This window comes from Bison bison, unplaced genomic scaffold, assembly GCF_000754665.1.
Source record: "Bison bison bison isolate TAMUID 2011002044 unplaced genomic scaffold, Bison_UMD1.0 scf7180017864141, whole genome shotgun sequence".
NCBI lineage: Eukaryota > Metazoa > Chordata > Mammalia > Artiodactyla > Bovidae > Bison > Bison bison.
In genome coordinates, this window is record NW_011494713.1 from 4,037,505 (window position 1) to 4,049,809 (window position 12,305).

The 12,305-nt window shown below is 40.2% G+C and overlaps 1 protein-coding gene across 1 annotated transcript in view; it reads left to right on the top strand.

The window, feature by feature from the left end:
* The window catches only part of KIF24 (kinesin family member 24), a 74,239-nt gene that overhangs the window by 40,260 nt on the left and 21,674 nt on the right, over nt 1-12,305 (top strand). The window contains exons 7-9 of the mRNA XM_010840110.1: nt 3,602-3,689; nt 10,019-10,140; nt 10,927-11,032. Coding sequence (XP_010838412.1) covers nt 3,602-3,689; nt 10,019-10,140; nt 10,927-11,032 — 316 coding nt within the window. The remainder of the gene's footprint in view (nt 1-3,601; nt 3,690-10,018; nt 10,141-10,926; nt 11,033-12,305) is intronic.

Consider the following 12,305-nt stretch of genomic DNA (forward strand, 5'->3'; position numbering starts at 1 on the left):
AGCTTCCACTGTATAATCATAAGGGATTTGATTTAGGTCATACCTGAATGGTCTAGTGGTTTTCCCTACTTTCTTCAATTTAAGTCTGAATTTGGCAATGAGTTCATGGTCTGAGCCACAGTCAGCTCCTGGTCTTGTTTTTGTTGACTGTATAGAGCTTCTCCATCTTTGGCTGCAAAGAATGGGAGGGATTGGGGGCAGGAGAAGGGGACGACAGAGGATGAGATGGCTGGATGGCATCGCTGACTCGATGGACATGAGTCTCAGTGAACTCCGGGAGTTGGTGATGGACAAGGAGGCCTGGTGTGCTGCGATTCATGGGGTCGCAAAGAGTCGGACACGACTGAGCGACTGATCTGATCTGATCTGGGAGATGATGGAGGACAGAGGAGCCTGGAGTGCTACAGTCCATGGAGTCACAAAGAATCTGACACGACTTAGTGACTGAAAAACAATAACAACCCACTGAATTGTGGGATTTAATAAGAGGCTTTGGTATACCAGTGCCCTTTTATGAATGAGAGTTTCCTGAATCAGAGGCATATTTTTTAAAACTGTTAATTCAGCTACAGGAAAATGTAAATTAGCCTTCCAGTAGTATTTTTTAAGTGATCAATATCCTAATGTTCATCAAAAGACTATGTCTCTTTTATTGTGGTCTTTGAAAAGGTCATAATTTCAGAAAGTCAGGAAACCAACATATATTTAAATCCTTTCCTATTCTTTTGATCTATTATTATACTGGAAGAACTATGAATAATATAATATATTTCCCACTTCCTATATAATATATTCTATATTAAATATATAATATAATATATTTTCCACTTCCTCTTGTCTTTTCTCTCAGTAATTTTAGGGTAAACTTAATGATAGTTTTCTGATATCAATAAAATATTTTCTTCATATTAGACTTTAACTCTTATAAGGCTTGAACTATTTCCTTTACAACATAATACAGTACTTTAGAAATGTATTCTTTCAGTAACAGATTTTAAATCCCTCTTATATTATTCTGGCATAAAGTTTTGCTTAGGTTGAAACATGATTTTAACTGAGTAGGATGCAACAAAGTTGTGAAGGTATCAACTAACTGGGAGAACAGGGAGGAGAGAGGGGCTAGGGGAAGTGGAGGGATAGAAGGTTGTCATGATAGAATTAACCAGACCTGAGACCTGTTGGGAGCAGCCACACCAGGTGGAGAGGAGAGAGCTGAGGCTGAGTGTGGTGGAAGTCTGCGAAAACCAAATCAAATGAAAGACACTATCCTGCTGCAAAGGTATCCAAGCCCCATAGAGTTGTCTAAAAGGTGCAAGTTTCATGTGCTCCAGGCCAATACTGGAATGGGAAGTAGGGGTGAGGAGCCGCTCCAGTTCATGGAGAGCGTGATAGGTAGGCCCCCATCACAGAGGGGCACTGCTGCTTCTGCTAAGTCACTTCAGTCGTGTCCGACTCTATGCGACCCCATAGACAGCAGCCCACCAGGCTCCCCCGTCCCTGGGATTCTCCAGGCAAGAACACTGGAGTGGGTTGCCATTTCCTTCTCCAATGCGTGAAAGTGAAAAGTGAGAGTGAAGTTGATCAGTCATGTCCGACCCTCAGCAACCCCATGGACTGCAGCCCTCCAGGCTCCTCCATCCATGGGATTTTCCAGGCAAGAGTACTGGAGTGGGGTGTAGTATAACTGGAGAGGTCACAGAAGTGGGCTTAGGCAGGCCACCATTCTATGGACTATTTCAACCAAAAAAAGGATCTTCAGTATGCCACAGTTCAGAGAACGTACTGGAGTTGAGGGTTCAGTCATGACACAACTGCCAGATAAGGAAGGGTTCTACTTTGGGGTTACTTTCAGGAAGAGATGCTTTTCTTTTCTGTTCTCTGTGTTGGTTTTGAAGCTTCAAGTTAGCTCCACCACAGCTTCTCTTTCTAGCTTAATACCCTTATTTGGAGCCTTTTCCAGTCTAAAGGGCCACTTCCTTTAAAGAACAGTTGGTATAAGAATAAAAGCCTCTGTTGTGCCGTGCTGTGTGTGTGTGTGGTTTGTTTCTTTGTGAGTACAGTTCTTTAATGAGTTACATCAATATATTGCCCTGTATTTCTGCTTTCTTTGATGATAGCTACAGGAATGGGGATATGCTGACTTCTGGGTAAAAGCGTCTCTGGGGCTCTCTAGAGAAAACTCACATTTACTCTGAAAATGTCTTCAGCTGGGAGATGTTAGGGTTTTTGTTTTTTTTTAATGTCTTTGGTTAATTGGCTCATATCTCTTTTTTCCTACTTTCTGAGACTTCTGAAATGTCCTGCTTCAATGATAGCACCCTTTCTTTTTGTTTAGAGCTGTTATAACTTATCCTGTTGTTTTTAAATAAAATATATTTTCTGTAAAAGGGGCTTTGACAAAGGTAGATAGAAGTATATGTGCTCAGTCTACCTCTTCAGCTAAAAGCCAAAGTTTATAGATCTTAAAATTAACTCTTTAAAGTAGAAGATAAGTTGTCTTTATACCTTTTCATTAAAAGTTGTACAAATATACTTCTTGCTTATATGATTTGAAAATACAGCAGTACACTTTAGGCTATTCATGAGGAACTTTCTGAGGTGAGCTCAGGGAATAGGGTCTGGGAAATACGTTCAGGAATGATGTGAGGGTGCTGAAAGCTTGATCCTTTTATTCCCAAAGCCCAACTGTTCCAATAGAGTTGTCTTCTGAGAGGTCATGAGCATCAATGAGGCTGTTTCCCTATCCTTCTGTAAAAATTTGGAAACTTGGGGTAAGGGATAGACAGAAAAACATTTTTTGAGAGAATCTTTTTATTTGGCTACGAAGTGAAATTCCAGTATTCATTTTAATCACTCTCTTACTGAGGGAGAAAATGATCTTAGTGTCTTTGATAGATGCAATACCTGCCCCTTGGCAGATCTGGTTTGATGGTGGTGGTAGATGTAACCATTCATTACACTGTGCTCAGGCCTGAGGCTTTAGTTGCAATACCAACTCTTCCTTGCTTCCTTCAAAAATGTATCAGAACTCCTTATGTTGCAAGTAGTAAAATAAAACCATACTATAACTGGCTTAAGCATTTAGGGAAGTCGTTGACTCATATAACTAACTAGAAAGCCTAGAGAAGCCTTAGGGTCTTTTGACTCTAGAGGTTCGGAGATGTTATAAAGACTCAGTTTCTTTGCATTTCTGTTCTATCTCCCATGGTGTTAGCTTCATTCTAAAACTGTCTTTGTGGATGCAAAATGGCTACCACTGCTCCCAAGGCCACACGCTTTTCACTTTAGAACTTTATTTTGATTGGATTAGCAGAGATCCTGTATCAGCTCCTGAGCCAGTCACTGTATCCAGGAATCCACTGATTGGCGTAGGTCTGGGTTAACCACTCATTCTTTTCTTTGTAGCCAGAGGTGTTGATTTATTTATGTACAGCAATCAAAGACCACCCCTGAAGCCTAGCATTGGAGTCAGGAGGTGTGGGGGTGGGCAGGGAGAAGGCATATCAATCCTACTCAATAGCAAAATGGGGGAGTGGTGGAATGGGTACGAGGAGTCTATTACTGGAGCTCTGCCAAACCAACCATGATCTTGTCTCTGCAGGCTCTTCGCAAGAGAAGATAGCAAGCACGTAGTACAAATAGTGGGACTTCGAGAGCTTCAGGTGGATAGCGTGGAGCTCCTCTTAGAGGTAATCTTCCTCTTTTACTACCCCACTGTAGCAGCCCAAGTACAAGGAAAGACTTCATTTTGCTGTCTCACAAGTATAATGGACTCGGATTTAGGCAAAGGGCGGACTTCCCTCATAGTTCAGTTGGTAAAGAATCTGCCTGCAGTGCAGGAGACTCCGGGTTGATTCCTGGGTCAGGAAGATCCCCTGGAGAAGGGAAAGGCTACCCACTCCAGTATTCTGGCCTGGAGAATTCCATGGATTGTACAGTCCATGGGTCTCAAAAGAGTCGGACACAACTGAGTGACTTTGACTTCACTTAGGCAAAGGGCAATGACAAACATGCCATTTCACATTTATAAAATACAAATCCTCCTCTGAGAGGATGGCTTCTTTCTCTACAAGGTCTCAGTCCCTTGATAGTGGAAAGTAAGGCATTTGGGAAAGCCTAATGCAGGAGAGGATACTTTGGGGCCAGTTTCAAAGGCTGCTAGTGTGCTTTTTTATGGTAATGGGTTCTGGTAAAGGCTGCTAGAGAGAGAGATTCATATTTTAAATAAAAATTTTAATGGATAATACCTTCACATGGATTCAAAATTCAAAAGTTACAGTGAAAATGTTCCTTTCATTCCCTTTTCTTGAGGCAACTAATTTATTTTTTAGTTTTTTTCTTTGTCTGTCCAAAGGTACTTTACAATCTGTTTTTTTACTTTCACCCTTTTAAAATACACAACCTAGTGATTTTTTTTTTAGTATCTTCAAAAAGTTGTGCAGCCGTCACCACTATTTAATTCCAGAACATTTTCATCACACCAAAATGAAATCCTGTACCATTAGCAGTTACTCTATTTCCCCTGCACCGTACCTGAAAACCACTAATTTCTATCTGTATGAGTTTACCTATTCTGGCCATATCTCACACAATATGTAACCTTTTGTCTCTGGCGTTTTTCACTTAGTGTAATGTTTTCAAGGTTCATCTATGTTGTTAAATGAAGTATTGATAAATGTACTTCATTCCTTTTTGTGGCTAAATAATATTCTATTGTATGGATATACCATATTTTATTCATCTATCAGTTGATGGGCATGTAGTTTCAACCTTTTGGCTATTATGAATAATGGAGCTACAAACATTCATGTACAGGTTTTGTGTGGACATATGTTTTCAGTTTTTTTGAGTATATGTATAAGAGTGGAACTGCTGAGTCATACTTTTTGAGGAACTGCCAAACTGTTTTCGAAAGTGGCTGCACCACTTTATATTCCTACCAGCAGTGTAGAAAGGGAGCTATTGTTTTAAAAGCTCCCACAGTGATTCTAACATGTAGCTATCATAGTCATTCTAGTATATCCAACAAGCCTGGCTAGAGTCAAAGGGAGAAGCCTGGAAGGACGAGTTGGGTACTTGACAATAACCACCTGTAGAACAGCTTCACAGTACATCCCTCCAGGGACTTTGGGTGTGTGAAATGGCAGGGTGGCCCACCATTGACACAAGTCTTTTTATAACAGTTTCTTTTTTTTTTGGACAAATAGGTAAATTTTATTTAAAGGCTGGGACCTTGTATTTGTGTGATCATCAGACTCCTGAGTCCTGGTATCCAAAATCCAAGGATGGCACCTTTTGTGGCTGTTTTTAATAGTCACTTGAGAGCCGAGACCTTCTTTCCAATGATCTCAGAGGCAGATGCAGAACAAAAGTGGGTGGGACATGTTGAAGGGCTCCCTTGAGACTGTTGACTATTCTTGACCGATCCAGAGCTCCCTCCACAGCAGAGTCCTAAGGAGAGTGTTTCTCATACGCCTGTTCCCTGTGGTCTTCATGCCCCCACTTCCCCTAGTCATTCCTTTATTTGGCTTGGAGTCTCAGGAGAGTTGGTCCTCATGATGCTGTTGTCCCTGGAAATTAGACCAATTGAATGGGAAAGGATCAAACACTAAAAGGAAGCCCCTTTTGCATGGCTATGGGTCATAACTGTGTTAGTGGGCAATCTAGTGTCAAATCACTCTCACCCTGGAAGAGTTTATAGCACTGCTCTGTCCTAAGGTGTATTTTCTAAGACCAGCAGAGAGAAGTTTCTTGTTAGTGAACATATTGCCGTTATTGCCATATACCCTCAGTCTGTAATACATATGAGGTAGTACAAGAAGGAAGCCAGCTGAGATCAAGGTGGAAAGTTGATATAAATTATGGATCTCTGACATGGCTATCCTCATAAACATTTACTGAGTTGGAACAACAGCACTTGCTAACTCAGGTGTCACCGTTCCCCCTCACTCAGGTATCACCTATGCGCATATCACCCACAGGCTCACACAGGCATGGCCGCTTGTTGCCTGCCTGCACAACTAGCGGCTTCATTTTTCGCATAGGATTGTCCTTCCTCCAAGAGGTTTCTCCTTCCAGGTATATTTATTACCTGGTCTTAATCCGGGCACCAGGGTTTCCCTGCCTTTATAGAGGACTTGCTGATTCATCCAGATTTGGAATCAAGATTTTGTCAGGCAAACGATGGGCATTTTTTCAGTTATATAGGTTTTCAGGTTTTTAAGTCTTTCTTACAGACATTTCATGTACTTATAGGTATCCATTCCCAAACTTCTAATAAATCTGCTTCATGTTTTAGTGCTGCCTTGGCTGTAATTGGTAGCAGAGGCCCGCAGAGCAGAGCTTCCCTAAGATAAGTGTCAGTCATATGCTGGTGATAGAGGCTTAGTCTATACACAGTGCCTCTCCTGCTCAAGTGCTCATAGCCCGTCTTTAGTATTTGTGCTGGAAGCTTGGTGATTAAAGCCTGGATGGAGCTGGGTCCGCACCCATGTGTCCTTGAGCACGTCTTTTACCTTTCTGAGCCTGAAACTTGTGGATATTATGTGATTGGGTTGGGTGATAGAGAAGGAAATGAGATAATGTACATATAATGCTTACTGGGATGCTAGTTGTCATGTCTGTTATTCTTTTTTTTTTAATACATTTATTTATTTGGCTGTATCGGGGGTCTTAGTTGTGGCATGAGGATCTTTAGTTATAGCATGTGACCTCTTAGTTGCGACATGTGGGATCTAGTTCCCTCAACAGGAATCAAATCCAGGCCCACTGAATTGGGAGCATTAAGTCTTAGCCACTAGACCATCAGGGAAGTCCCCACATCTATTAATCTTATTAATAAGTCCCCAAATATTTTCCAGTGCCACAGAATTCAACAGTTGTCTCTCCTTTCTATTGTAGCAGGTCCCCATTTTACTATTCATATAACATGTTTGTCTAAAGTCTAGGTTAAGAAACTTGCCCAGTAGACTTTATTAGGAAGGAGGACTTTGAAAAGAAAGAGGTAGTGAGAGAAACGGGAGGCCTGTGATTTTTAAGGTGATGCATTAATTTTATTCTGTTTCTTGACTTGCATTTCTCTCAAATAGATTGTCTCTTTTTGTTCTTTATCCTCTTCTTTTCCTTTTCCTTCCTTCCTTCTTTTTTAAAACTTTTAATTGTACTTGGGAGCCATGGAATCTCATATTGATCCATAAAGCTCTATTTCTCCATAGATCTCTGATTATTTTACATTTTTTAAAAGAAATAGTTTATGTTTTGGAAGTTTACACAAATATGTTAGTTCTTTAGTATATATTTTTAATTAGTATTTATTGGAACTTATATGTGCTAATCGTAGTACTAAGTGCTTTACTATGTATTATCTTTTTGGTCTCAAAAATAACTTATGAAATTACCATTGTTTAGGTAAGAAACTGAGGCCCTGAAAAGTTAAGTGATTTTCAAGAGTTCAGACAACCATATTGTCAGAACTGGCATGTGAACCCAGACAGTTTAACTTCATATTTTGTTTTTAACTGCTACACTTGAGTTGTATGCCACTTACAAAAGCTTGTCTGATGATCTTTGCAGACTGCCTCATTTTTACTCCTCAGAGCCCAGCTGCTTTATTCCACAGTTTCTGAAAAACATGGTGATTGCAGACTGCTACTGAGGCTGAGGAAACTGGACCATAGACCAGAAATTCCCTCTTGTCTTCCTAAAAGGCATTTAGTCAGGAAAGGTCGTGCCAACATGTTAGATTTTCTGAGATGCACTCACAGATACCTAGTGCATCGTGGTGAATGAGGTGTACTGAAAAGTCAAACATAAAACTCTATAACAGAACCTCGGAAGACAGTCTTTCTTAACTCCCCTGGGGATGCCACAAGGCCACCCCTTGAGCTTCCTGTCAGTTCCTGACTAGGTATGACCTTGAGGCCTCTCTGAGCTCTAGATTCCAGCAGAAGTAGCATCATTGCTGCCATCATGTGGCAGAGGGTACCTGGCTTCTATCCCTAGCCTGACCATATGCTGCCTGTGTGACCTTGGATAATTCATTTAACTTCTCCTTTATCTTTCAAGCATATTGCTTACACAAATCACAAATGTAGACATTTAAAAGATCTGTTTTTTCATGAAGTTTGTAAAAGGCTGTATGTGTGTGTGTGTATCAAAAGAGCTGTGAGAACCCTGAAACTCTGGGAGGAGGAAATGCACCCGAATCTTTTTAACTCTGAAGTTATAGAAGGTATATATTTTCATTTTTATATTTTTCCTGTATTTTCTAAGTTTTCCACAGTAAGCTTGTCTTTCTAATGAAAAAAGAGAAGTTTAATAAAAATAATACAGATTTAAAGTAATCCATCATCTGTGCATTATAATCTTTGAAAATGTGAAATCAGAATGATAGGAAAGGCCAGGATAAGGAAGTACATTTTAACTAGATGGTTCACAGGAATTCCCTGGCAGTCCAGTGGTGAGAACTTGACACTTTCACTGCCGTGGCTCCAAGTTCAATCGCTGGTCAGGGAACAGAGATTCTGCAAGCTTCATGGCATAGATAGATAAGTAAACCAGATGGTTCAGTCATAGATCTGGTCTTAAGTGACCTAGCCAGCATCCAGCCTTATTTATCAGTATTTGGGGGGAAGATTTTTTGTTGTTGTTGTTTGGCACTTACCACAACCAGTATAAGGGATACTTTTCTAACTCTTCCCATTTCTGATTAGCAGCAACAAGCTGTCCATGCAGTTGATAATCCAGTTTTGTAAATTAACAAGTTCTGCTCTTTACAAAAGGATTCATAAGGTAGTCCCTTTAAGCTTTTAGCAAGCTATTTACAAAATGAGTGCATTTAAAATCTGGTTCTAAGATATAAATCTAAATCGCACAGGTAATCTTTAGAGACATAACTTATCACTTAGGCCATGAAGAAACTTAATATTAGTTAATTTTTTTTTAAGTACTTACCCCTGCTAGTATTTTATAAACTATTGTTGAAGTTTGACTCTGTCAACTTTTGAACTCTTAATTTGGAAGCGGTAGCCATGTTCAATATGATAAAAATTAAAATTCTGAGACATTGAGGAAAAACGAGATAGGACTTCCTTTAGTCTAGTTCACACTGCAGATAGATGAATTTATCATAAGTGACCCCACAATGTAGTGGAAACCACATGGGCTTTGGAATCAGCCACACTAGGTGCTAGATGTAGAATTTGGTTCTGCCACAAAATAGCTATTTGTGAGCAAGTCAACCTTTGAATTTATTCCTCAGTTATAAACTGAGCATAATAATCATACTCACCTCATCTTAGGCTACTGTGAGGATTCTATCAAATATTTTTAAAGTCCATCACCTATTTGATTTTCAGTAATTAACACTTCCCCAAATCAGGGCAGCATATTTATATATGGCTGTGTTTTCAGTGGCGTGAGGCCATTCCTGAGGCTTCATCTCTGCTCCCCCATTCCTTTGTGGCCGAAGGGACCCACACTAGTCTTCACTCCCATTTGAAGGGGCAGTGGTCTCCAGGGTAATCATGGGCTCGTAGCAATTGCGATAACTCATCACTTCCGTGTTTCCACATGTCAGGCCTGGTCTCCTTTATGACTGCATTGTGGTGGAACAGGTGGATGTGATTATTCATTCTGGGATGCACATTTCTGTCCTTCGCTTCAGTTACTACGACAGATGGGTATTATGGGACTTTACTCTGGAGCCAAGTTATGCCCTGTGGAGTTGAGTCAGGATAAATCCATCAAAGATATTAAAAAGAGTGTATGAGATCAAGAAGTAAATTAGCTCTTGAGCTGTTGAATGTTCTCCCTCAAGATTAGTTTTCCACATTGTTGTCATTGCTCTTGGGTACTTACTCTTTGTGATTTAGTGTTTAGGCAGTTTTCCACATAGAGGGAAAAGACTGCAGTATACTGACAGATTTCTGTCTGGTCTCTGCTGGTCTCAGCCAACTCTTAGGAGCCAGAGGGCTTTGTTTACTCCTTGCAGAAGTCACCCTATGGATTTTATTTTCAGGTGATCCTCAAGGGCAGCAAGGAGCGCAGCACCAGGGCCACTGGAGTTAATGCAGACTCCTCTCGCTCTCACGCTATCATCCAAATTCAGATCAAAGATTCAGCCAAGAGGACATTTGGCAGGTGAGCTGGAAATATGCAGGGAACTGTATTGTCTGCCTTTCCTTAATGTGACTTTGAAATATGTGTTGTCAACAACAGGACATCCTGCCCCATAGAGTTCTTTATTTCAGGGATACACCATAGAGTTATTAACTCTGAAATAAATCATTGTACCAAAGTGCCACCAGTTGATTAACCATGAAGTAATGACCTATTGTTGGTCAACTCTAAGTTATTAAAAGGAACATTGATTGCTTCTAGTGTGAAACACAGTATCAGCAGAGGAATAGTAGGAAATGCATCTCAGAGAGCTTACAGGTCAAAAAAAAAGGAAAATTAATCCATCCTTCTTGAAAGAAGCCATACGACAGATGGGTACATTCATCGCCTCTCTGGTGCTATCTTAGCATCACTCTGCCACAGTGATGGATGAGCCTATCTCACCTCTGAGTAATGAGTCTTTTGGGGGGTGGGGAGCTGGAAAGCAGCCCACAAAAGTCTCTATTTAATTATCTAAGTGGTCACCTAAGTGATTTGCATTGTAGTCATTTAGCCTTATGGGAAGAATGTTTAATTAATTTCAATCATACTTTCTCACAAATGGTTAAAGCCAACAAGAGTGTAAGTGAACAGTGCCAGCTATAATTGACAGATTAAAATCTTGCGATACTTTTGGAAAACTGACAGTAATGTCTTTAACTTTCCTGAGGATGGACCTGTGTTGATTTCTTCCTGCCATCACAAATGGCTGATATAAAAAGAAACTAAAGCCCCAAAGAAGTCTTGCCTGCTATGTCTGTTCTCTAGGATCTCTTTCATTGACTTGGCTGGCAGTGAAAGAGCAGCGGATGCCAGAGACTCAGATAGACAGACAAAGATGGAAGGCGCGGAAATAAACCAGAGTCTTCTGGCTGTAAGTTGTTTAAACCTTTCATCTAAAAGTCCTTCTTGAGAGATTATGCCCATCTTTACATGCGGCCAAAGTGGGTGAGGGTGGGTTGGAATAAGGCAGTGGAATTCCAGGGTTGGAGTTGGAGGCTGCCCAGTCAGATTCTCCACAGTTCTAGACAGCTCTTCTCTCTCCCTGCCTTCTCTTCCTCTGGTCAGTCCTGCCAGTTAGAAACAAAGAAGTATTTCTGCAGTTGCATGAATGGTTCACTTAAGTACATTTTCTGCTCTCATCAAGTTTTAAAATTACCATCAGGAGGTACAGAATGTCTGATTATCTCTTGTGATTTTGAGAATTAAGGAAGAGTCAAGTGTTATCAGTCTAATTCCTCCATTATTATGTTTCCTATCAACTTTTATGCCTTGTGGTTTAGCAACCGTCAGTGAGCATTACTTTTATCCCATTGCTTTACTAGGGGTTCCAAAATGGTGATATTCTAATTCTAATATTCCTTCTGTATTTATTAGCTGGAAAGAACTTTCCCCCAACTATCTGATTATCCTGAAGTATAACTCATGCAATGGAGACAAGATAAATGCTTGATTCTTTGCCTTTACTCACCAATTTTCAGAATGAGTTGATGTCCTGGTAACCTGAACATGACCATGAGTTTGTTGTTCTTTAATTTTTTTGTTTGTTTTTGTATTATAAACTCATTGTCCTCTTTTTTTTTTTTACTTTTTAATTTATACATTTTTGGCCATTATATTCCTGTGTCTTTTTGACACAACCCTACTAGTCCCTGGCTTTCTAGTATGAAAAAATGTTGTAGGCTTGTACATTTTTTCCCCCAGAACTAAAATCAGCCATTTCTTCAACAAGTCTTGGTTTTAGAGGGAAATGGTAGTTAGGGAGCATTTAGGAGTGCTAGTGGTGCTTATCACCACTGGGTTAGTTCTTTTTTTTTTTTTTTTTAATTTTATTTTATTTTTAAACTTTACAATATTGTATTAGTTTTGCCAAATATCAAAATGAATCCGACACAGGTATACATGTGTTCCCCATCCTGAACCCTCCTCCCTCCTCCCTCCCTCTGGGTCGTCCCAGTGCACCAGCCCCAAGCATCCAGTATCGTGCATTGAACCTGGACTGGCGACTTGTTTCATACATGATATTATACATGTTTCAATGCTATTCTCCCAAATCTTCCCACCCTCTCCCTCTCCCACAGAGTCCATAAGACTAATCTATACATCAGTGTCTCTTTTGCTGTCTTGTACACAGGGTTATTGTTACC